The 26,066-nt window shown below is 40.0% G+C and overlaps 1 protein-coding gene and 1 long non-coding RNA gene across 8 annotated transcripts in view; one reads left to right on the top strand and one right to left on the bottom strand.

The window, feature by feature from the left end:
* Nucleotides 1–23,408, top strand: part of RIC8B (RIC8 guanine nucleotide exchange factor B) — a 118,925-nt gene extending 95,517 nt beyond the window's left edge. Inside the window, exons 9-13 of one of the 7 annotated variants that reach the window (XR_009533812.1) lie at nucleotides 6,948–7,067; nucleotides 10,205–10,288; nucleotides 14,479–14,578; nucleotides 15,227–15,403; nucleotides 21,379–21,465. Coding sequence is in view for 2 of the 7 variants with exons in the window: in XM_060113246.1 (XP_059969229.1) it covers nucleotides 6,948–7,067; nucleotides 21,379–21,490 (232 nt within the window). In the remaining 5 variants the exon portion in view is untranslated. Of the gene's footprint in view, nucleotides 1–6,947; nucleotides 7,068–10,204; nucleotides 10,289–14,439; nucleotides 14,579–15,226; nucleotides 15,404–21,378 lie in introns of all 7 variants that reach the window. The other 6 variants (XR_009533811.1, XR_009533810.1, XR_009533813.1 and 3 more) reach the window with 6 other exon arrangements.
* Nucleotides 7,760–26,066, bottom strand: part of LOC132498955 (uncharacterized) — a 120,896-nt gene continuing 102,589 nt past the window's right edge. Inside the window, exons 4-6 of the long non-coding RNA XR_009533815.1 lie at nucleotides 14,945–14,980; nucleotides 13,098–13,190; nucleotides 7,760–7,930 (exon numbers count right to left, since the gene is read on the bottom strand). This is a non-coding gene — a long non-coding RNA (uncharacterized LOC132498955). The remainder of the gene's footprint in view (nucleotides 7,931–13,097; nucleotides 13,191–14,944; nucleotides 14,981–26,066) is intronic.

Genomic DNA, 26,066 nt, shown 5'->3' with positions numbered 1-26,066 from the left:
ACTGTTGCAGCCTCTCCCGTTGCGGAGCACAGGCTCCGGACACACAGGCTCAGCGGCCATGGCTCACGGGCCCAGCTGCTCCGCGGCATGTGGGATCTTCCCAGACCGGGGCACGAACCCATGTCCCCTGCATCGGCAGGTGGACTCTCAACCACTGCGCCATCAGGGAAGCCCTCTAATTATATTGATTTGAGTCCTCTCCCTCTCTTTCTTGATGAGTCTGGCTAATGGTTTATCAATTTTGTTTATCTTCTCAAAGAACCAGCTTTTAGTTTTATTGATCTTTTCTATTGTTTTCTTTGTTTCTATTTCATTTATTTCTGCTCTCATCTTTATGATTTCTTTCCTTCTACTAACTTTGGGTTTTGTGTTTTCTTCTTCTTCTAGCTCTTTTATGTGTAAGGTTAGATTGTTTGAGATGTTTGTTGTTTCTTGAGGTAGGATTGTATTGCTATAAACTTCCCTCTTAGAACTGCTTTTGCTGCATCCCATAGGTTTTGGATCATCGTGTTTTCATTGTCATTTGTCTCTAGGTATTTTCTGATTTCCTCTTTGATTTCTTCAGTGATCTCTTGGTTATTGTAACGTATTGTTTAGCCTCCATGTGTTTGTGTTTTTTACATTTTTTTCCCTGTAATTGATTTCTAATCTCATAGCATTGTGGTCAGAGAAGATACTTGATATGATTTCAATTTTCTTAAGTTTACTGAGGCTTGATTTGTGAAGCAAGATGTGATCTATCCTGGAGAATGTCCTGTGTGCACTTGAGAAGAAAGTGTAATCTGCTGTTTTTGGATGGAATGTCATATAAATGTCAATTAAATCTATCTGGTCTATTGTGTTATTTAAAGCTTCTTTCTGTTTCCTTATTTATTTTCTGTTTGGATGATCTGTCCATTGGTGTTAGTGAGGTGTCAAAGTACCCCAGTATTATTGTGTTACTGTCAATTTCCTCTTTTATAGCTGTTAGCAGTTGCCTTCTGTATTGAGGTGCTCCTATGTTGGGTGCATATATATTTATAATTGTTATATCTTCTTCTTGGATTGATTCCTTGATCATTATGTAGTGTCCTTTCTTGTCTGTTGTAACTTTTTTTTTTTTTTTGCAGTACACGGGCCTCTCTCACTGTTTTGGCCTCTCCCGTTGCGGAGCTCAGGCTCCGGACGCACAGGCTCAGCGACCATGGCTCACGGGCCCAGCCGCTCTGCGGCATGTGGGATATTCCCAGACCAGGGCACAAACCTGTGTCCCCTGCATCGGCAGGCAGACTCTCAACCACTGTGCCACCAGGGAAGCCCAACATTCTTTATTTTAAAGTCTATTTTATCTGATATGAGTATTGTGACTCCAGCTTTCTTTTGATTTCCATTTGCATGGAATATTTTTTTCCATCCCCTCACTTTCAGTCTGTATGTGTCCCTAGGTCTGAAGTGGGTCCCTTGTAGACAGCATATATATGGGCTTTGTTTTTGTACCCATTCAGCAAGCCTGTGTCTTTTGGTTGGAGCATTTAATCCATTCACGTTTAAGGTAATTATCAATATGTATTTTCCTATTACCATTTTCTTAATTGTTTGGGTTTGTTTTTGTAGGCTCTTTTCTTCTCTTGTGTTTCCCACTTAGAGAAGTTCCTTTAGCATTTGTGGTAGAGCTGGTTTGGTGGTGCTGAATTCTCTTAGCTTTTGCTTGTGTGAAAATCTGTTGACTTCTCCATCGAATCTGAATGAGATCCTTGCTGGGTAGAGTAATCTTGCTTGTAGGTTCTTCCCTTTCATCACTTTAAATATGTCATGCCACTCCCTTCTGGCTTGTAGAGTTTCTGCTGAGAAGTCAGCTGTTAACCTTATGGGAGTTCCCTTGTATGTTATTTGTCATTTTTCCCTTGCTGCTTTCAATAATTTTTGTCTTTAATTTTTGCCAATTTGATTACTATGTGTCTCAGCGTGTTTCTCCTTGGGTTTATTCTGCCTGGGACTCTCTGGGCTTCCTGGACTTGGGTGGCTATTTTCGTTCCCATGTTAGGGAAGCTTTAGACTAAAATCTGTTCAAATATTTTCTCGGGTCCTTTCTCTCTCTCTTCTCTTTCTGGGACCCCCTATAATGCGAATGTTTTTGTGTTTAATGTCCCAGAGGTCTCTTAGGCTGTCTTCATTTCTTTTCATTCTTTTTTCTTTATTCTGTTCTGCAGCAGTGAATTCAACCATTCTGTCTTCCAGGTCACTTATCCGTTCTTCTCCCTCAGTTATTGTGCCATTGATTCCTTCTGGTGTATTTTTCATTTCAGTTATTGTATTGTTCATCTCTGTTTGTTCTTTAATTTTTCTTGGTCTTTGTTAAACTTTTCTTGCATCTTCTCAATCTTTGCCTCCATTCTTTTTCTGAGGTCCTGGATCATCTTCACTATCATTATTCTGAATTTTTTTTTCTGGAAAGTTGCCTGTCTTCACTTCATTTAGTTGTTTTTCTGGGGTTTTATCTTGTTCCTTCATCTGGTACATAGCCCTCTGCCTTTTCATCTTGACTGTCTTTCTGTGAATGTGGTTTTTGTTCCACAGGCTGCAGGATTGTAGTTCTTCTTGCTTCTGCTGTCTGCCCTCTGGTGGATGAGGCTATCTAAGAGGCTTGTGCAGGTTTCCTGATGGGAGGGACTGGTAGTGGGTAGAGTTGGATGTTGCTCTGGTGGCCAGAGCTCAGTAAAACTTTAATCCACTTGACTGCTGATGGGTGGGGCTGGGTTCCCTCCCTGTTGGTTGTTTGGCCTGACATGACCCAACACTGGAGTCTAGCTGGGCTATTCGGTGGGGCTAATGGCAGACTGTGGGAGGGCTCATGCCAAGGAATACTTCCCAGAACTTCTGCTGCCAGTGTCCTTGTCCTCATGGTCAGCCACAGCCATGCCCCACCTCTGTAGGAGACCCTCCAACACTAGCAGGTAGGTCTGGTTCAGTCTCCTATGGGGTCACCACTCCTTCCCCTGGGTCTCGATGCGTACACTTTGTCTGTGCCCTCCAAGAGTGGAGTGTCTGTTTCCCCAGTCCTGTTGAAGTCCTGCAATCAAATCCTGCTAGCCTTCCAAGTCTAATTCTCTAGGAATTCCTCCTCCCATTGCCGGACCCCCAGGCTGGGAAGCCTGACGTGGGGCTCAGAACCTTCACTCCAGTGGGTGGACTTCTGTGGTATAAGTGTTCTCCAGTCTGTGAGTCACCCACCCAGCCGTTATGGGATTTGATTTTATTGTGATTGCGCCCTTCCTACCATCTCATTGTGGCTTCTCCTTTTGTCTTTGGATGTGGGGTATCTTTTGTGGTGAGTTCCAGTGTCTTCCTGTCGATGGTTGTTCAGCAGTTAGTTGTGATTCCCATGCTCTCACAAGAGGGAGTGAGAGCACGTCCTTCTACTCCACCATCATCTTGAACCAATCCCCTGATAATGTATCTTTTTCATTCATCTTATCTGCCTAAGCCTCTGTAGGGACTTGACTTTATAGCCTCATCGTTAACCAGGGTGCTTTGAACAAAATTTAATCCACGGTTTTTAGAGATAGATGTTAACTTTCATATAGCTCAGGGAACATTTAATAGCTCTTTTTTTCTTCAGTGAAATAGTGTAGTACTGTTGATGTTGGCCAAATGTAGCAACATTTTGAAGAGCAAGTCTTAATCCTTTTGTCGCCAGCTGCTGTCATATAATGGCCTTATATAATACAAAATTCTTGGTGACATATCACACATAAGAGTTTAGATACTTCTTGTCACCTAATTGGAAGACATAAAATAGGACTGGAGTGCTGAGAAGATGGGGGAGGAGAGCAGAGAGAGGGTGGGAAAAATTATGATAAATATAAAATTATCCAATAAAATATCCACCATAGTTAGTATACTTAAAGTATCTTAGGACTCAGAGTCTTGGAACAAAAAGCCAATCCCAGAATTTCAGTGTTAAGATCCTGAAACCTGGAAAGTTAAATCTCAGACTATACTGTTCAAGGTTATAAAGGTGGCAAGTGTTCAACCAAAGTCTTTTTTTTTTCAAAAGTAGTTTTTTATGAAACCTCACTCTGTTGCTGTGGTGGTGACTATTTGTTTTCTCTTCCTCTGGGTAGAAGCTACATGAGATTGGTTTGAAGTGGGGAGCTGGAGGGGAGACAGTATCCAAGTCTGCCTCCTGCCCCCAGAACATTGGCATTTTTCCCATAGGAGAGTGGCATGGTTCAGCAACTTGTGTTTGCTGTGGCTTTGTTTATGTTCTTCTGAGTACCAGGGTGGGGGTAGGGTAGGGGGTGTTTTCTCAAGGAAAAAAGATGAAACCTCAATCCCTGGAGTGATTTGGGGGGTTTGGAATGTTTTACTACATGGGTAAAGGATGGTAAGTTCTTACTCTGTAAGAGTGAATTTCTGGCTGCTGCTTTCATGCTCAGTGAGCAAAGGATTTTGTGACTTTAGTAGCTAATTTCACAGCAAGACATTAAATCATTTTAGCAGCAGCGGACTTGAGGTCAGCTTATGGAAAACAGACATCATTTCCACTAAGCCCTTAAAAGAACCAAGAAAAGAATCAAATGTGCCCTGATCCAGGAATGCATGTCCTGACTTTGTGTGCTGTGGTATCCACAATACCACAGAGCTGACCAGTGTGTCCTCCTGACAGATTTTTTCCCTGAGGCACATGATGGCTTGTGCTAATTTCACTATATTCTAAAACAGTGTGTGGATCTGATTTAAGTCACCCTTCCATTGAGCTTAAGGAGAGAAGCCTTCCCTCAAGAGACAGATGAGCGTGGTCTAAATAGTTAATACATCTACCTTCCCTTCCTTATACTTTCTTCTAAGGCCTTATTGCCTTTGTCTGCTTGGTAAGTGGTATGTGCCTATAATAAGTACCTTTACTTACTTATTTATAAGACTATATGTTTTTTCTAATTTAGCAGGCAGCAGAAGAGAAACCAGTGAAAATATGTCCCGTCGTTATACACCTAAGCAAATAATAGATAGGTGGTGGAATTACATTTTCACTATGGCATCTGGATACTTCTTAAAAACTCCATAGTTCTCAGAAGCCTCGTCTGGGTCCTCTTTGTTCTTGACTTTTGGTGATGACCCCGTTTGGCATTTTTGTTAATGGCCACTAACTAGACACCTTTTTCTTTTCTTTTATGAGCACCTGAAAAAAGGGAGAGGGACTAGTAGCACACAATGAATGTCTCAAGTAGGCACTCTGTCCCAGTGGTTCTTAACCTCAATGTGCATCACAATCACCTGGAAAAAAAAACAAAACAGATTTAGTTGGTTTCAGGCGAGGCCTCGTGTTTAAAGTTTCTCAAGTGATTCCAATGTATAGCCAAGGCTAAGAATCACTGAGAAGCCTATGGGTTTTCAGACTGTTTCCCCAGAGTTCCTGAAAATGCCTTAGGGGCTGCCTTAAGAGGAAGCAAATGAGTGCGGACAAACTGAAGGGATTCTAGGCCTGCACTCTCCTTGGCCGTCCCTATCCCCTCTTCTGCCTGATCAGTTCCACTTTCATCTATTTCATAAATCAGCTTTCTATGTAGATTTCATTTGTTAAAGTAAAAAGGGTGAGGGGTTCCACTACTTTGAAGGAAAAAGTTTTTTAACCATGGCTCTAGACATAGGTCTTATGAAAGAATGGCAAAACAGATGTTTTAGATCCAGTTTTTAAGGATGGTGAGCATTGAGTCCTTCTGTAAGAATCTGTATGTCAGGCAGCCTCTGAGGAATGTAGAAAAATAAATATATTTTTTTGTAACAGATATAGTACCTAGCCCTTGCTCCAAGTGAGAAAAGCCCTGCTCTGTAAAGAAAGTTAACTTGCCCAAGTAAAAGTCTAAAGCAGGGCTGGCAAGCTAGCCACCAGATGATGTAATTAATCGTGGTGTCTTGGTTTTGGCCCGCATGATTTTTTTTTCCCTGTTTAGACTAGCACTGTTCTCCATTTTACCCTGGTCCTCAATACTCCATGTTATTTATACTTGACCAATTCACTCATTTGCATATCCTTAAGGCCTGGCCCCTGAAACCATTTGTGTTTGTAGATCCTAGAAAGAAACTTATCAGCGATTTGCCATTTGCAGGGATATTTCATTTGATCATTAAAAATATACTGTGTGTACTTGGCTGGTACAAAATGCTGTAACCTCTTGTCTGCTTCTCCAGAAAGATGTTTAAGCTATAAATATCTGGCAGCCATTGAAAGAATTACCTTTTATTTCACCTCCTCAAAAAAAAAATAATGTGGCTTTTAATTAAGATGATAGTTTTGTTTGGTATTAGAACTTCATACAAAGTTTATGGAACATATTCATCTTAAGTACTTTATTAAATCTATTTCCAGAAAGCCAGATGGTATACCTGTCTTTTGGTAGGCTAGATTTCATTCTTTTTTTTAATCTAGGTCAGATCAAATCTAATTAAAATTGTTCTTTTGCTTTATCTTTTATTATTTAAACACTCATTGCCTTCTGTGGTCTCACTAATGGACTAATTTCCTGAGATTATAAATTGGCATGCTTTCATTTTCAGATTCCAGCCTCTGTCATCATTTTTCCAATTTTTTGACATATTTGTTTTATGCTGTATCACAAAGTAGATTTCTCCTTCTCTGAAATCATTTGTCCCTTATATAATTAATGAAGAAGCTGTGCATCCAAGGATATTTATCCTAACGGCACCAATCAAATTTCATATTTTTAAAAAGCAGCCATGCCTTTTAAAAAAAGTTGGCAAGTTCGCTATCACCCATTTCCCAAAGCAAATTAGCAGGAAAAGTCAATTTTTAAAAAATTCCTATAGCAGTTGTATATCATAAAATTGCTATTGCCAATTTTTTGGCTATTATACTCTTTCTTATTATAACTTACAACTTGGACCAGAAAAGTATAGAAAGAGCATAATTTGAAAACATACAGCATAACTTTTTTTTCTTTTTGTAGCATTAATCTTATCACTGGTCATTTAGAGGAACCAATGCCAAACCCCATAGATGAAATGACAGAAGAACAAAAAGAATATGAAGCCATGAAACTTGTCAACATGCTTGATAAACTTTCCAGGTATTGTATTCCCATCCATTTTTTGCTTGGTTTCTAAAAATGTTCTATTTCTTTGTCTCTCTCACTGAGAGTTACCATAGAACAGCAACTCTGGAAATCCATGTTGATTGGAACAGGATGGCCCAGGCAGCAGTAGTTCAGATCTCTCTTGGCTACCATGGTTCTTCTACATGTGCCGCTTATGGATGTGCATTCTTAAACATTTAAACTCTCAAAGCTAGGATAGTAACTACTAGGTCATTGTGATATTTAACCAACTAACCTCCCTGTCTTCAAAAAGATGCTGTGAATTAGGTTCAATGATTTTGCTGCTGCTTGTATTTTTTGTTTTAGTCTGTTTTGGTTTTTGTGCCAAATCATGATGCTTTTTTTTTTTTTTTCCCATTTTTGATGTGCAAGTTTGCAATTCTTTCTTTTTGGATTGCTGCTAAAACCAAGAATTCTAAAATGTCACGCACCCAGTAGGAAAGAGTGAAAAGGAATAGCTCAAATGAAGGATTTTCTGAAAGCAGGCACTTGTATTAATTAGGGATTCTAAAAAAACAATCTCCCCTTCCCTTCTTGCTTCACACCTCCTTCCCCTCCCCAGATAACCAGTTTTGAAAATAATTAAATCAAATATATACTAATAAGCAACTAGTCATCTTGGAGGAGTTATTAGAAAGTATTAATTCCTTTCACACTTGCCTGAATTGCTCAATTTTCTAGTCGTACATTGAGTCACTGTCTCCTTTAAGCCATCTTGAGTGAGTGCTTCTGTGTGTTGGTGGCAGCTGCCACCGCAAGGTGAATTTCTTCTGGTCATCTCCTTTTTCACAACAGCTATGCAAAGGCTAGTATTCCTCAATCAAGAGTAGTAGCAACTAGAATGGGAAAGCCAGAAAGCCAACCATTAAAGGGAAAGGTGTAATAAAGAAACAAGCAGAGGCTAAGAGCACAGCAGGAGGCTTAGAGTAGAAGTGTTCAAAAATAAGAAGAGGGGGCTTCCCTGGTGGCGCAGTGGTTGAGAGTCCGCCTGCCGATGCAGGGGACACGGGTTCGTCCCCCGGTCCGGGAGGATCCCACATGCCGCAGAGCGGCTGGGCCTGTGCGTCCGGAGCCTGTGCTCCGCGATGGGAGAGGCCACGGCAGTGAGAGGCCCGCATACCGCAAAAAAAAAAAAAAAAAAAAAAAGAAGAGGCTGACATGGGGAGTGTGACAAGTTAGGGTATTTAGACCCTCTGCAGAGTCTGAGTTTTCACATGATGCTGGTAATGTGGTAGAAGTTACATAGAAGTAGCTTCATCATCTACAAAGCTAATATGACTAGAATTTAGTTGACTTCCAGTTAGTCCTTTTAAATTTCCATCATTTTCCCAAGAAGGTTAGAATTTACAGCTCACTATGCTCACAGTCTTCAAAAGACATTGTTATCTGTTTGCATATGACATTCTCCATACCTCTGGATAGAATATACATGTTCCTTCCCTGAATGAATTTACAATAAAAGAGAAGATGCTGATAGGACAAACCTATAGGAGGCAGAGTAAAAGGTTCTGAATGAATATATAAAAGTAAGATTTGTACTTCCAAAAGGATCTGAGGTAGCTAATGAAACAGTGCTGTAAGTACAGCAGTTGGGATGAGAACCAACAGAGTCCATCTGGTAGAAGCTGGAGGGGGAAATGTTAACAAGGACCTGAGTAGAGCATATTAGTGTGAAGACAGTGAACTAGTTAGGTTGAATAAATTTCCTTTTTTATAAATTTCATTTCAATATGAGTTCTTAAAAGATAACACAGATGCTATCCAACTGGCCCATTTGCCCTAGATGAGTAAACACCCAGCAGATGCCCAGCTCAATCTGAAGGTGATACTGATTTTCACATGTATAAAGCAGAGAAAATATGTCTTGTGTTGGCTTTGATGGTATGAATTTTGCCATTAAAGTTGAAGCTAAGGCAACTTTGAGAATAGTCCTAAATCAGACTTTTTTCATGACATGTGGTGGGATTTTTACATTGTCTGCCTTTATGTGCTTTCTAACATTTGCTCTCACTAATAACAATCAGTGACAAAACTGTATGGAGATCAGCAGTGGGCATTCCAAAGCAGGAATGCAAAGAATGAAGCCATTCTTTATGTGTCTTATGTGTTTGTCTTAAGTTTCTTCTCTCTTTCCACTGTTGTTTTTGGTTTGGTTTTTTGAGGTAAAAAAAGATGCCATAAAGCCAAAGTAGACTAAATTCAGGGAACATTTATTAAGCAGCTGCTCTGTGCAAGGCACTGTGCTAGGAAGATGAGGGAGATTCAGAGGTGAATGTGGTAGTCCGTACCTTTGGAAAACTCACATTTTACTGTGGGATATGGCTGTCATCTATTCTAGAATACAGGGTATCCTAGAAGGAAGTAGTGACAAAATAAGGTCTGTGTTGAACTGTGAGCACCCAGGAAAAGGAGCAGTTCATTCTGTTGGGATAAATCAGGGATTTTCACAGGGAAGGTAGCATTTGTGCTGATCCTTGAAGTTTAAGAGGTATTGAATTGACAAATGGAGAAAATGACCATTCATTCTAGGTGAAGGGAAACTTACTCTTGTTAATAAGATAAATCTTTTTATTCACATACTGCATCTTTCTTCCAAAGAGCTCAGGTTATTTTATCATTATTTGAGTAATATGTTATCAGATTTATCATTGGGGAAGGCAAGGCCCAAAGAATTGCCCCAAACATTTCCAAGCTAATGACTGGTGAAAATCCATTTCCTTTCACAGTTTACAAAACACTTTCACGTACACTGTCTTTCTAGCTAAAGTAAGGCTAAGAACTTCATTTTCCAGAACTCAAGACCTTTGCTCTGTCCACTGTGCTACTGTGTCTGTCTGTTAGAGTCAGTGTTTGCCAGAACATTTCCTAATCATCCTCTTCAGCAGTGTGCTATTGGTTAGTTCCTTCAACTGTCACTCCAAGGACGTTCCGCATCCCACCAAGTCTTGCTGTGCCAAGAGTGTACTGTAGCCTTGTCTGATTAACTTTCTTTCCAAAAGTGAAATCATTTTCTCCTGGGCCTGATTTGAAAGGCGTGCGAGTAAAGGATAGGATTGGAGGTGATGTGGCCAATGAATGGACGCTAGACACTTCCTTTTTTCCATCCATAGGAGAGCAGATGTGAACGACCTGCACCAGGATGGTGGTTAGCAACAGTGGCCCGTGCCAAAGCACTTACCAAAGTGATGACTAAGGTTGGTCATGCCAAGAACTGTTACTGAGCCTGGTGTAGGGTACAGATGTTATTTACCACCAAAACTGTAAAACCACCAATGCAAAAATTAAAATTACATTTCTATTTTGCCTCCATGCTGGACACAGCCACTGCCTCAAGTTGCTTACCTCCTTAGCAGCTTTATCTCAGCTAGATTTTTAAGGATACTGGAGAGATTAGCACTCAAACATTTTCTTCCCATTGACTACCAACTGACAGTATATTCCAAGTGATTTTTTTTTTTTTTTTTTAGTATAAGGATTGTATTTGTGACAGATGTAGGTAAGGGGATTGGCAATGGACCTAGAGGTCTTAAGAGTTTGAGAATAATTTGAACCCCATAAATCCCATCATGTCTAGCTAGTACAGTGCCTTGTACCCTGTGGTTTCCCCAGTGTGTGATGATGAAATAATGTATAAAGCAGATCCCCAAATCGAAGGTTAATTTTTTGCTCAATAAAATAGCCTACATGGTTTAAAGACTTGAAAGTATACTTTTGTCAGTTCCATTTCTTGGCCAGATGTCATAAAATTCAGGCCTGGAAAGGAATTCTATAAGGTACTTTGGCCCACGACTGGCTAATTTAAATATTGGGGTACCTAACTTCTTTAATATAGAATGATAATTGTAATATTTATCAGACATAAGCATTAAGGCCTGAGGCATAGGATTATAGAAAGCTTCATTTGACATTTTTTTTTAATGTGAGAACAGAGGTGGAAAAGGGGATGAAATTTGCCTGCCTCTCCACCTCCTCTTTCCTTTTCTGAATTGGAAAAAAAATAAGCCCCTGCAATTTAAGTGGGAGATTAGATCGGGGATTGTATGTGGTTAAGCAAGTCCAGTGTGGCTAAGACAACTGCATTCACCTCAGCTATAGCACACAAGCTGCATGTAGTGACGCGGCCTCCTCCACAAAAGGGGAGAGAGGATTGACTGGCTTAAGCCTAAACTAACTAACCAAGGGAAGTAATATTTCAAGTTTCAGTTTTGTTTTGACCTTTCTAATCCCCTTTAGTTTCTTAATTGGAACCAGGACTGATTAATCTTCTCCTCTACCCTTACCCCGTCACTGTTTAACAAGGTACATTGCCTTTATTGCTTATATATTCTATCAAAATCTTCTAAAATTTACATTTATATAAATAATAATTGTTTTCCTTTTCTTATCTACTCCTTATCCAATATATATATTTTGCCAGCCTTTGTGTAGTATTTGGGACATGGCTTTCTTAATAAATGCAAGTATCAAATATAGGAATAGTTCCCCTTTAATCCATAGGTTATTTTTAAACTTATGGAAGCTGGGACATGTAATTTATGACTGAAAAGTAATAACTACATAATTTTTTTCTTGTAACTAAATTACTTTACTCTACTTACAAAAATAACTGTGATTACTCCCACCTTTATGATGAGTTAATCAAGGAAATGCTTTTTAGGTACATTTCAGAAATATGATCCAGTCTTTATAGCATTGTGAGATCTATTTAGGTACGAAAGTGTCAAGATCTTAATTGTTTACATCAGAAAATCCTTTAGATCTGCACTGTCCAATATGGTAACCACTAGCCATATATGACTATGGCTAGTCTGAATTGGGATGTCCTGTAAGTGTTAAATACTCAGACTTTCAAAGACTCAGTACAAAAAGAGAATGTAAAATAAATATCTCAATTGTTTAATATGGATTTTATATTGAAATATTTTTGATATATTGGATTAAACATATTATTTTAAAATTAATTTTACCTATCTTTTCTCACTTTTTCTATGTGGCTACTAGAACATTTAAGATTACATATATGGCTTACATTATATTTGTATTAGATAGCACTGTTCTACATCATTAAAATATACTGCAGTGTTGCTTAGAAGCTTAATTAAGGGAACTTGGATCCAGTTAAACTAATATACCCTTAAAGTGGTAGGGGAGGATTAATTTGAGAAACTGGCTAGACACCTCTTAGTAGGATGTCATGCAAACTTTGTATTGCCTATTAGTAGTCACTGTCCTTTAACTCTGTAGTAGGAATGCCTACTTTGAGCTCTTGGTTTAAGCACTAGGTGAAATGACTTATGTTTATTAGAGAAACATCAAATAAGAATAATCTCCATTGACTATTTGCTCGGAGTCACCCTCCTGCTTTAACTTTTAAGACTTTCTGATTGAGAAGAGCATGTACGAACTTCCATTTCTACTGCTTTATTCAACAGTGTCAGCTGGCATGCTGACCTCTTATTAATATTTATTTTGCTAATTTTGGACAACAGGAAAGAAAGGTTCTGTAGAGAAATTACCAAGAAATAAAGATCACCTTCAGTTAAGGACAAAACTGAGTTTTATTTTTCTAGCACTATCCCTAACTTCTTTCTCTATATTTTCTTAACCATGCTCTTTAATGTGAAATGGATAGCAAATTTTTAGAAGCTTTGCATGTGATCTTCTAACAGAAATGAGAATAATAAAAGACTAATATTTATATAGTGCTTTAAAGTTTAAAAAGTACTTCCACTGACTGTTAAAACAGCCCTGTGAATTAGATAGGGCAAGAGATATTTTATTTAGGAGTAAGTGGGACCAATGATGAAGTGACTGAACCAAGATCAGGCATCTGGTTAATGACATAGTCAGGATTTGGTTCTTAGTCTTCATATTCCAGATCTTATGTTATTTTGAAAAATTACCAACAAACAGCTCTCAGATTTGTCACTCTGATTATTTTTAATAATTGCTCTAAATTTTAAATAGATGCAAAGCATGAAGACAGAGAGTAAGCATATTTACCTGACAAAAAAATTAAGATTTGGAGGCCATTCATTTCTGCTTTTTCATTCCATAGTTGAGCTTTTCTCAAATATCAAGTCAGGTCCTACGTAGCTTATATCAAAAACAGAAAACAAACAGAAACAACTTCATATGAAGGAAACCAGTAAAACTGCTATAATTCTATTAAAGTCTTTTAATTATTTTGAAAATAGAATGATTATAGGTATTCTAACAAATTCTTATATTCAGTGTGATCATATTAAGAAAATTAACTTTAGAAAGACTTCCTTATTTACAGGACTGTTGCCTGTTTAGGCAACTTCCTAAGTGGAAGGACATGGTGTAAGTAACATGCCATATCCATTTGTCTTGGGAATGATATTTTTATGTTACGTATTTTACCTTCCCAACTGTACCCAATCCCAAAGCATAATGGTGAGGCTGAGGGAAGGATCTCAGAAATGTTTTTGAAAAGTGCAGCTTGAAGACCTCAAATTTGGTATAGAAAAGTCACCACACCTCTCCTGCCTACTGGGTTAGTGGCTTAGTGAAAGAACAGTAAAACCAACCAGTCAGCACTAGGAAGTCATTAGATGAAAGATTATACTGAAAGATGAAGGATCAGCAAAGGATACTCTTTCATAGTATATCACTGAACATGTTAACCAGTGCCAAAGGTTGTTTTAATTTCTGTGAGGAAAAAAGCACTAAAAACACTTAATATCACAAGTTATTGGGAAATCCATTGTGCTTCAGTGGATATGGACTGTTCCATTGATGCTGAAATCTTGAAATAAGATGCACTCTCAGACTTGGAATTATAGCAAAGATTACAGAGCTGCTTTCTCCGGGCTCTCACAGGCTCCATTACAGCAGGCACTTTTGGAAAAGCTCTGTTAATTAAAATGCTTTATTTATATACTAATTTTCATCCTATCTTTCAAATGTGAAAGGGAATTAAATATGAAATGGCTAATTTTAAATGCCAGGGTTCTTTTTTTTCCAAGCCAACCTTACATTAAGAACAGGAATCCCTGTGCCAAAGAAATGGTTCACAATTATCCCATCATGGGTTTTGTTATACATTGTACAGAAGTCAACAAAACAAGTAGGTAACAGGACCTGCCTAAATAGCAGCCACCCTCATTAAAATCAGAGAATTAATCAGGGGGTGATTGAAGGAAGCAATGCTTCATAGGCTCCCCCTTTTTCTTCTTTTCTAATCATAGAACAAAATATGTTACATAAAAGGATCCGAACTATTATGCAGTACTCAATTAGAGGGAGGTGAATAGGTCTCTAACATGCTGTTTTATCAAAAGAGCAGACTGGTGTTTGCATGACTGTTGTTTCATTACAGACCCTGTCATTAATTCCATGTGTCAATACTGCCCTGTAGTACACAGAGCAGACAAGAAAGAAGAGCCCTTGAAAACAAGGGAATGATTTTTGAGTCGTTATCAAGCTAAGTGGCAAGCGGGAAGCTGAAACTCGTATAGGTAAATTCGAAGGGACTCTTGGGAGATCTGCAAGTGGGAAACAAGAATGCATTTTACCAACTGCTTAATTATGTCCTGTTTTTCAACAAGTACACTTGAATTGAATGCTTTGTTTGTATTGCACAAAAACATGTGCTGTGGGCAAGAGTATTCTCTTGTTTCCAGGTCAAGTAAGGTGTTTTATACACATACACATCTGGCCTGTTCAATAATGTGCTATTGGGTATGTTAGTATCTGAGCCCCAATATTGCACTGTCATTTCTGGGAGAAAGAGTTATGTAGGAACCAGAAGCCTAAAAAGTGGAACCTTCTCTAAGGTCCTGAGAGGTTACATAAGCCCAGGCATCCCAGAGGACCATACTTACAGGGAAATGGTGTCTCAGGAAAATGTTGAACTATATCTGGGGAAAAGAAAGACAGACTATAAAATTTTAAATATGGTATAAATCCCATAATCTCCCACCCCTAAATCTTTAAGAAAGTACTTTTTGGTTTCCATTAGCAGTCTTAAGGGTTAGGCTGGGGCAAAATAAGGTTTCCTTTCTTGGACGTGCTTTATCTGTGTCCTCGTGCCTGGCCAAGCCCTTATAGATTATGGTTCCTTATCGTTTAGTAAGATCAAATTTCTAAATGATGTTTCGTTCCAGTTGAACATTCTTGGAGGCTTATCTCTTCCCTGGCCAGATGCCTGATCAGATGAGAAGCCCGCCATGATACTGTCACAGTGCCTAGAATGGGCTCTTTATCCAGTAGACATCACTGTACTTTTTGATGATAACGAGGGCAGTCTTAACTTGTGTTAAGGCCTGTGTATAGCATTGAAGGTAAGTATGAAGGAGTTATTGCTATGTGAATATCTTAATCCTGATGCACATTTCAATATACAGTATCTTCATTTAACCATGATCTACATATATCTGACACCTAGCCATCCTTTTTAGATGGGACCTTCATAATTTAGGACCAGTAACTCTTCATGAAATGGCCTGTTTATTGAGGGCCATGATTGAATTTAGATCCTTCCTTGTAACATTTGCCATTGCTTTGATTTACTTTCGGAATCATTCTAATAATCATTTGCTGGTAGCTTTGCAGGAAGGACTTGTGGTCTTGGTGTATGTCAGTGACAATTAGGTAGGATGCTGTGTTTGACTGTTAGGTTTAGAAGATCTTGATTAGAAACAAAAGCTTAGCAGTACTGAGTTTTAGTGTCTTAAAAACCTAGCAGCTTTTTAAGTAGATCAAAACTATTTAGTGGCCTAATATTTAGTCTCCTAGAATTAGAATCTTGGGGATCATCTTGTCCAACCCCTTCATTTTATATAGATGGGGAGACTCAAGCCCAGAGAAGGAAATGACTTGCCCAAGGACACCCAGCAAGTCAGTGGAAAATCTGAGACTAGAATCTAGACCCACTGATGCCCCATATATAAGCAGCTGAGTCTGTACTAATTAGTGGTTGGAAATTCCAGGTTGTGTGGTACAAAGAAGGCCTTGACTTCGGGACTGTCAGAATGTCTGATGACACTGACTCATCAGGGAAATAATTGCAGTTAAAATAATATGAGGATGTTTCCTGGAAAATGGTTCTCTACCATTGTCCATTTATGCTATGACCCATGTATTACATTCCTTCAATAAACATTTACTGAGCACCTACTATGTGTCCATCCTATACTAGATACTGCAAATCACAGCCAGATAAGACATGGACTCTGCCCTCAAGTTGCTCACAGTCCAGTACAGAACGAGAAATCCCTGGAAAGCATTATGCAGAATTTCCTCTAGAATGCTAATACTTTTCCTAACTGTAAATCTTGGTGATGAACGTGAACCTTCTACCCAAAGATCCAGCTTTTCTCTTGGTCAGGGTTTGTTTATTAGGAGTCCCATAAAACACCATACCTTTTCTTTCTGTGAAAAATGCAAGATAATACCAACTGCAGCTAAATTGAGTTCATAAACACTTATTGAGGATCTACTATCTGCAAGGCACTGTGCTAGACACATAGGGATATGAAAATGAATAAAGCGTAGAACATTTTCTTTTTAATATGTCAAAGGAATATTGTTTTATAGCCTTCAATGTTTGTAATGAGAATTACTTTTAATAAATATTCTTAAATATGGGACCCTTGAAATAGAAGACAAAAATACCTCTGTACTATAATCCAGACTTGTCAGCCCAGGATTTCAAAGTCTCCATCCAAATCCTCTTTCGTACCCCATATCTGTTTTGAGCTTTCTTTTTCCTTTACCTCTGCCAAGCCAGCCTGCTTGCCAATCCCTGCACACAACTAACTCTTGCTTCTGTGCCTTTGCTTGACTAATCTTCTGCTTCTGGGATGCCTTTCTCCCCATGAATCCATGTCCATCACTGCCATTACAGTCTGGCCCTGAGTCCATCTCCTGCTGGGAGCCTGTGATCAGCATCCCCATCTCCTCCGCGTCCCTCCCACGTGTACATAGCCCATATGACTGGTGGAATAACGGTTCTGTGGTATTCATGAACGCTTCCCATTCTCCACATCTTGCTGATCTAGATACAACAGATCTTATTAAATGAAACAGTCTAGTATAACCAGGTCATTTATCATACCTTTTAGGAGTAAGTCTCTATATCAAAGACTTCATTTTGGTATTTGTGGGCTGTTATATGATAGAGAGGAAGATCAGAATCGTTAAGATGGGGGTTTGAAAAGTAAGCCCGGGGTCCATAAGAAAAAACAGTAACATATCTGTAAGTGATCCTCTCTCCTTCCACTCCCGAACAGGATGAGAAATTGCCTTTAAACACATTTCAGATACAGTAAGGGTGTATAGAACTGTCAAGCTAGGGAAAGCAGGGCTCTGCCTGTTAATCACCTCAAGCTTGTTGATCTGCTGTTCTGTAATTCCTTTAATATTGTTTAATGTGTGTGTGTTTTACCTTCTGAACTGACTAAAAGCTTCTTGAGGACAGGGACCATGTCTTCTATTTGCTTCTGCTTATTCTTCTCCCACTTACTCCCAAAGAGTACCCTAACAGTCTTGTGGAAACCTTCCTTCCATAAACACATAAGGGACAGGAAATGCATCTCGTGGGTTCCAACTACATTCTGGCCATTGCACTATGCACTTTTTATGTAGAATGACCTTTCACCCTCATGACAACTCAGTGAACTGGTTATTCCTATCCCAATTCTACAGATAAGGAAATTGAAGTTCAGAGAGTTCAAGGTTTTACTGCTAGTGAGTGGTAGATCCAGACTTAGAACCTAGGTCTGTCTGATTCCAAAACCTATATATATGCCTTTCACTATACCACAATAATAATAACTAATATTTAGGACTCCTTTACAGTTCATAGAACTCTTTCATCTGCACTATTATTATTGCAATTACTACTAGCACTGCTAGTACTATTACCCCTTAAGTCATCCCTAGGAAGTAGGGAGCGCCAGTATCATTATCCCCATTTCACAGATGGGAATACAGAGACTCAGAGACTTGCCCAAGATCACACAACTAGTAAGTGGAAGAGCCAGGACTTCAGACAGACTTCCTGACTCTAGATCTTTTTGTTCTTTCCACTATATCACATTGCTGCCTTAATTTATTTGCACGACTGCATGATTATGGGGCCAGTTATCACTGACACCTCTCCTCCAGGAATGTCAGTAAGACGAAGCAGCGCATGGAGCCATGTGGAAAAAACAAGAATTCATACCCTCAGAGGAGCTTCTGTGTTAGTAGAGGGGTGATACAGAAGACCTAAAAAATAAAGCCTTGAGAAGAATAGTTCACAAATGAGAATTAAAATATGAGCCCCTTTATTCTATAGATGAATTCCCATAATTTGGCCATAAAATTTTGGTAATGTTCTTAATTATTTCTATTATAAAATTGGATTAGGGAGTAGGGGTGAAGTCAATGGACTTGATTTGAAAATATTCCTCCTGGGTTTGGATGAGAAAGTGCTAGCTACTTTGTGCAAGCTGGTAGCTGGCTCCAATATCATCCTGTTACCGAAGAAATGCTGGAGTGTTGGGAGTGATGGCATATCCACCCAGCAGTTCACTCTCTTGGCAGAACTCCTATAGTCTCATCTGCTGATCCGACTTCTACCTACCCATACCCTCAACCCCACCCCCACCTTACTGTACCCTCAGTCCACCAGCCCCTTCAGACCTTTGAACTTTCTGGTCCCTTAATGTTTCACCCCAGAAGGTGATCCCCTTCTCCTTTGGTATCGATTATTAGTAAACAGTGTCCAGTATCACAAAGTCCTTCAGCACCATCAGAACTAGGAAATTGTTACTAAAGTATAGATATGTATAGTATGTATGCGTGCTGAAGAGAAGTTTCAGTGGAAGCAGATCGTTTTCTGGTTCCTCTAAGCATTTCTCCCTGGTTGTCATGCAGAGCTGTTCGCTGTCCTGAAAGATGTCAGTGTCTGCCCCCCGCCCCCGAGCTGCTGCACCTGCTGTGCTCTTGCTGCAGCGAGCGGGTCGCGGCCCACGTGGCCATCGGAGCGAGGCCGCAGCCACTCTCTGCTCCTCACCCCCCACCTCCGCCCTTCCAGCAGACCGCAGCTCTGCCCTGGGAGGAAGGCCTTTCCTTCCTACAGCCACAGCCATGATCCAGCTCTCTGTCTCCTCTCATGCCGTTACTGTTACGGTGACATCCTCATGGCTCGTCTCCCCGCCGCAGTTTCCCCTATTCCAGTATGTCTTTTGCACTGCTGTCAGAGATACTTCCCTATAAAACAAACCTGATAGGGCATTCCTTACAGGCTAAGACCCGAGCTCCTTGCTTTGGCATTCAAGACACTTGACCAGTAGACCCCCAACTACCCTTTTTGCAGCCTTGCCTCCTCCTGCTCCTTCATTGAACCTTGCCACTCCCCAAACGCTGGGCCCTGTCCCAGCTTCATGGGAGCCGAGAAAGAAATTGACACAATCCAAAGAGGTCTACAAAAAAAATCACAAGTAGTTGGGACCATACAGAGCCCTCCACACAGACTCCTTTGCCTGAAAAGTTCTGTACTGTCTTCACGTAGCCTAGGACACCTCATTGGAGGTGCCGTTCCCACCTTCCCCAGGCAATTTGGTTGATGCTTCATCTCAGGAGCTGTGATTTCTTTTGTTCATGATTCTGTTACAGGATTTACCCCATTATGTTCTAAGTTATTTTTCATGTATATGTTTCACTCACTCCTCAAGGGCAGCAGCTGTGCCTAGTCTTCCTTTTCTTCCCAGTATATGACACAGTTCCTGGCACATAGTCCTTGAACAGCTGAACTCAGAGTGTGTTCCTTCAGTGCAGTTATAGCAGTTAATCCAGATGTGTGTGCTGCAAAGAGCACTGGACTGGGATTCAGAGACCTATGTCCCAGGTCCAACTTTGCCACTAGATATGTGACCTTGGGTAAGTCACTCAGTCTCCTTTATTAAACAAGGGGGTTGGACTAAATGATCTCTAAGGCCCCTTCAACTTTAAGTTCTATGATTCTGACCCCATTTCTTGGATCAGGAAACACATTTCCTACTTTATAATATTTAGCAGCCTCAACCAGTCAACCATCCACATTACTCCAACAGAGTTTTCAGACTCTCAGCAATAGTCTACTGGTACTAGCCAGAGCTGCTTGATTAGGGTCCTGTTGACTTAACCAGTGACCACTGAGCTGTTCTTCCCCTTCCCCAGGAAGTTTCTCTGCAGCTATAACACTGTCACACTGCTATGTGGCTGGCCCTTCCGAGGGGAGCCCTTCTTTGTGCTGGCCTAAGGGACAACAGCAAGGAAGCAGAGGGAGAGGAGGTTTTATCATTTTCCTTCACTCCAACTCCCACCAGCATTACAGCTGCTGCCATGTTGGTTCTTGTTGTAGACATGTTTTTAGGGGGTGATGCCCGTTTCTGTGAGAAGTAAGCTTTAAGCAGCTCATGTGCCTCTTTAAGGCTCCTTTTAAAGTACACTGCTGACTTTGGGGTGGGAGGAGGACTAGAGTTAGCATCTGAACATGTACATTTGACATAATCTCTATACAATAAATAAGAGCCTATGAAAAGATTAAATAAATCTTTCTTAATGCTTTTTGATTGGCTTAATCAATAATTAACCATCTTTAGATGAGGCTGTAACTTGTGGAGTAGATATAATTGGATTAGCTGCAAAGAGGCAGTTGGGGAGCTTTGAAGAGATTAAAATGGCTGTCAATCCCGTAATTAAACTGCCACAAACAAAAGCAATGGTGTTTTTTAAAAAAAGAAGAAGAAGAAGGAGAGAGAGAGGAAAGAAAAGGGAGGGAGAAAGTTGGGGAAGGCCAAATGATTTGAAATCAATAAGTACTTATGTATCACTAGAGATTGGAGAGGCAAAAATCAAATGACAGATTTATTCCATTAAATGAAATCCATACGTATCAAATCAGCCATTTAATTATATGCCTGGTCCACTGGGACAGGTGAAATTTTGGCAGCTTCAACTTCACTAAAACAAATCCACAAGAGGAAAAAAATTATTAAAAACAGAAGAGACCTGCTCCTTGTCCTGAGCCCATTTAGACCTTGACTTTTCATACTTTTAATTGGCTTAGTAGGTTTGGCCTGTGTGAATGAAGTCTTTTATCTCCCTCTTTTTCTTTCCATACCTCTTTCATCTTTCCTGTTACAAACACACAGAGAGAGCTTGAGGAAAAATACTTTGGTTTTTAAAGACTTTTCTTTTTTTTAAAGGATGTGGATTTGGGTGGGGGGAGGGGGTGTGTGTGATGCTGGTGAATACTTTTTTTCTTTCTTTTATCTCTTTTTTCCAGAGAGGAGTTGCTTAAACCAATGGGACTAAAACCTGATGGGACAATAACGCCTTTGGAGGAAGCACTCAACCAGTACTCTGTCATCGAGGAGACCAGCTCTGACACAGACTAAAAGCATCACCTGCTCAACTCTCAGTATTGCTTTTATCAGCATCTTTTCTCTGTAGCTCCAGGGGAATCTTTTCTCTAAAACATTTATGCCCTTGCTTTGGCTAGAAACACATTAACTGGTTTACTCATTGAGAATCCAGCATATTTAAGAAGTGATCCTGTGTTTTTGCGATATTGAGGCATTCATACAGAGCTGCAGTTAGACGGAGTTGCAGAGACTAGGAACAGAAAAAAAAATAATTCCATTTTGTCAAGATGGAACTGAAGGACTTCACTCTATAAAGCAGCCCTCGTTGAATCTGGCAGTTCTGTTTGCCAAGATTCTTAACAGAAGATTTAGCCGTGTCCTTCCTCTCACTTGTGTGAGCTGCCCTTTCTGAATCTCTCCAGAGACGGAGGCATGTGAGAAGCAGAACGAGCTGCTAAAAAGGGGCTGAGGCAAGTGACTTGTTAGATCAGGACTGAGTGAATGGAAGCCAAGCAGCTGCTCCATAAACATAGCCCCACTCTTCATTTCAATTTTGTATAAATCTATAGAAATGCACACACACGCACACACACACAACAGCCCCAACAGACTTGCAAACTGATTACATTTTAAAAGTTTGTATGTCAGTTATCTAGAACTTCAGAATACATTTCTCCCTATAAAGTTATAAATGATGGTTTAGTTCTGAGGCAGCTACAAATGCCTATTTATTCCCTAATAACCTGAACACTAGTACCATAGAACTGAACCCCCATCTATATCACTGCATGGGGAGCATGCATTCTGAGGTCTAACCTAGGGGTGCCTCCAACCTGGTAGAGGGAATGGGGACCCCCTGGGTACGGGGGGTTCTTTTGAGCCCTCTGCTGAGGGTGAGGGAGTCAGCAGCACCCATTTGTACATATAGGTCACTCATGTCACATATTTTAAATTGGGGACTGTGTGTGCTTGTGTGTGTGTCCTACCTTTCTACCATATGTGATCAGTTTAATGGTAACTTTATTTATTTAAAAAAGAAACACAAATAGTTACTGTTAAACTGATTAAGGCTGTTTATTTTTACTTTTAGAATTGGTCATATGAAGAAGTAGAAAATGAATCATGCAATAGACAGTGGGCCTAGTTAATCAATGGCTAAAGTTGAAAAGGGGTTGGTTTCCTTTTATATATATATGTATGTATATACATATATATATATATACACACACATAATGTGCTTAACCACTGCCTTTTAAAACTTTAAATTAAATAAAACATTGGGGTTGATTCAATTTAGCTATCTGTGTGTGTTTCTTTATAGATACATGGGGTAAACAATCCTATTTCACAGTTTATGCTTTTTTAAAGTGCTTTTACATCTATTATCTCACTTATAATAAATAGCCTTTCTAAGGATAAAGTACATGAAGTATTAGTGAAAATGTCATTTATCCAGAAGTCACTTATCTGGCAAAAGTACAGATCAAGAATTCAGTTTTAAAAAGCCTTAGAGCTGCCAAAAGAGATGGCAAAGTTTCTTACAATTTATAGGAGAGATCCTCAAGAATCTCACCTTTTGCCTCTTTACTAAAATTTGCATATATTTCTAACCTGTTTAGTTATCTGACTTCCAAGCCCACAAAAAAAATGGCAAAGGAGGAGGCTGTTAGATGGAAAGCAGACCTACTGAAAGCAGCAAAAAGCCAACTGAAAACCGGATAGGAACGTGGGGAGAATGAAAACTACTCAAGGCGTCATAAGTCTGGGACCATCTGTTTCCTAAAGGACATTCTAGTTGACCCAGAAAGTATCTGTACAGCAGTATGGCCTATAAACTAATTCTCATAACGATGACCTTGTGTTTCTTTTAAAAAATAAGAATACTCTATAAAAAGACTAGGAAGAATACATTTTAGGATTTTTTTATCCAAAATAGTTGGAGTATAAGTTATGCGTGACCCATGTTTTAACAGTAAATAAAATGAAACTTGGTAATTCATAATTTTAGATTATGTGAAAAAACGTTTAGAAAAAAGAATTTAAGTATTTTTGTTACTTCATTCTACAAATGCATTTTTAAAGTATTTTTATAATTTCTGCAATTAAATAGCTTTGGCATGAGTGTCGGCTTACCTAAATGAAGACATGTTTAATGAAATACCATCTTGCCAGCTTCATGCAGAGTGAACAGTCCTGTTTAAGGAGCTGTGCTCTTCTGCTTTCAGTGAGTTCTGTTTCATTTTGAGTTTCCCCATACTGGGCACTAAGCTTTGTTTTGAAGAGAGAATTTGCAGAGGGAGAAGATGAAAGTGACCTCATCTTGCACACGGAAAGAGAACTAACATCTGTTGATTGCTTGCTCTGTGCTGGGCTTTTTATGTATCTTATCTTGTGTAACGTCATCACATCTCATATTAAGAGGTCATCTCTGGAAAGCAAAGTAAGTTACCCAACATCACAGAGCAAGTAAAAATCCAACTCTGGCCGGCCTGACCCCCAGCACCTCTCCTTCCGCTTCACGCTGCCCACCTGGGTCCATGTTGTGCCCCCTTATGACTCTGGAATGCTGGGAGAGTGGTAATTCTCAGGCCATTTTAAGCAATAACTATTTCAGCAGAACTGGTTTAAAGAACTTACTAAGCAGGGAGGTGACCTGAATGAAGTTGAAGTGTGAGTAGGAAACTTGCTCAGTTAGTACTGGATTTCAAATAAGGACCTGGAATCCTTTAGGTCAGAGATGAGGGCTGCAGGCTCCCCTCTGCCCCCCCCACCCCCGCTGCCACCCTGCCCCTCGACATCTGCCTGGCTCAGTGGCCTGCAGCGGGGATGGTGAGAATACACTGGCCAACTGCACTCTGCAGGCCCCTGTGTCCACATCCCTCCCAACCTTTAAAACAGGGTATGGAGGAGCGGGTTCTAAAATAAGGCGCTTGAGCTGCTGCTTTAGAGAAACAGTCAACAGACCCTTGAGGCCCCGTCACACACCGGGTGGTCCTGGCAGGTGCACAGGACGGATGTTATTGTTCCTCCTTCATAAATGAAGCCATAGGCAGAGGCAGTGCAAGTACTCAACATGCCCTTACTACCATCTGTCTTGCCGCCTCCCAGTACTAGGTGTCTCTTATATTGACTTCCCTTCCCCTCCCCCCCATTATAAAAGTAATATATGTTCATTGTGGAAAGTTTGGAGAATACAGGAAATAATAAAGTTAATAATTCACCCCAAAACCCACCACCTGAGATAATCTCTGTTAATGTTTTGGTGTATTTCCGTCCTGTGTTTTTTCTATGCATATATAATTTATTTTACTACAAGATTGGGATCATGCTGTATTTACAGATTTGTACCCTGCTTTCTTCTTTAACATATTGTAAGCATTTTCCCATGTCAATAAATATTCTTCAAAAATTAATGGCTATATGATATTCCATTATATGAATTGTGGTAAACACTAGTAATTGCTTACCCAGTATTCTTCTTCCTTGCTAACAGAGGAGACATCATGACCTACCCCTCCTCCCCACAAAAAAGGTGCCTGCTGCCTTCCTGGGAGGCAGCATGAGCCTTGTCAGCACTGAAGAGCAGCAGGAAGTGGAATGGCACCAGGAAGAGCAGACTTGCTCTGCCATACACAGTCCAGCGGGAGCCTCGGCAGCACAGATATGACACGGCCAAATTAAGTGACTAGATAATTCTATAACTTTTGTTAAGGAGAGGCGTTTGAAAATAGCAAGGGATCTAGATGACTTTAAAAATGCTGCATGTGAAGAAAAGAAATGTCAATCATGTTTACTACTCTGTAATCCAGTTACTGGCATTAATTTTCTTGGAGATATTCTTCACTGCAATTCCAGAGGTGAAAGAGGGTACACAGGGATGGGGAGAGACATGTTAGTCTTTCAAGAAAAGTAAGGGGACACCTGTCAGAAACTACTGGGTATGTGGCGAGCACAATATGGAGAAGGAACAAATGAATGGTGTTCTAGGAACAAATCATATGGGTGAGGGAGGAAGGAGGGAGGGATTTCTCACAACTGCCATAAGTGAGAAGATTCGAGGGAAGGGAGAGGTTTCTAGAGAGAATTTGGGAGGATGTGACTCTGAGGCACGATGCTGAGTCCCTGCACCAAGTCTTCAAGAAGCATCAGAGCAGCCTTTCTTAAAGAAGTGTGGGGAGATTAAGCCTCAGTTCCTACATCATGCATTGTACATAGTGAATTAACTTTCCTGTGCATCTAGAATAGTGTTAGCTACATAGCATCCTTGATGGAGAGAAAAAACAGTCACTCCAGTCCAGAGTTCTGTGGTTCAGATGAACCCTGGTTGAGAAAGGCTGTCTTAAAGAAAAGGTCAAAATTATTCTGCAAGGCTTCTAGAGTCAGATTTGTGTTTTCTTTTAATGTAACACAGGGAAGATCCTGGGCCCTAGGGCTCCAGCTGTATCCAGGTCTCACGGACCTGTACCTTTTCTGCATTGAACATAGCAATTACAGCTGTGTATACTTACTGAGCAATTACTGTGCCAGACACTGTGCTAAGCACTTTACATGCACTTTCCAATTGCATCTTCATGGCAATCTTATGAGGTAAGTACTATTAGAATAACTC

Source organism: Mesoplodon densirostris, chromosome 11, assembly GCF_025265405.1.
Source record: "Mesoplodon densirostris isolate mMesDen1 chromosome 11, mMesDen1 primary haplotype, whole genome shotgun sequence".
Taxonomy (NCBI): Eukaryota; Metazoa; Chordata; class Mammalia; order Artiodactyla; family Ziphiidae; genus Mesoplodon; species Mesoplodon densirostris.
This window is presented reverse-complemented; position numbering and strand designations above follow the sequence as displayed.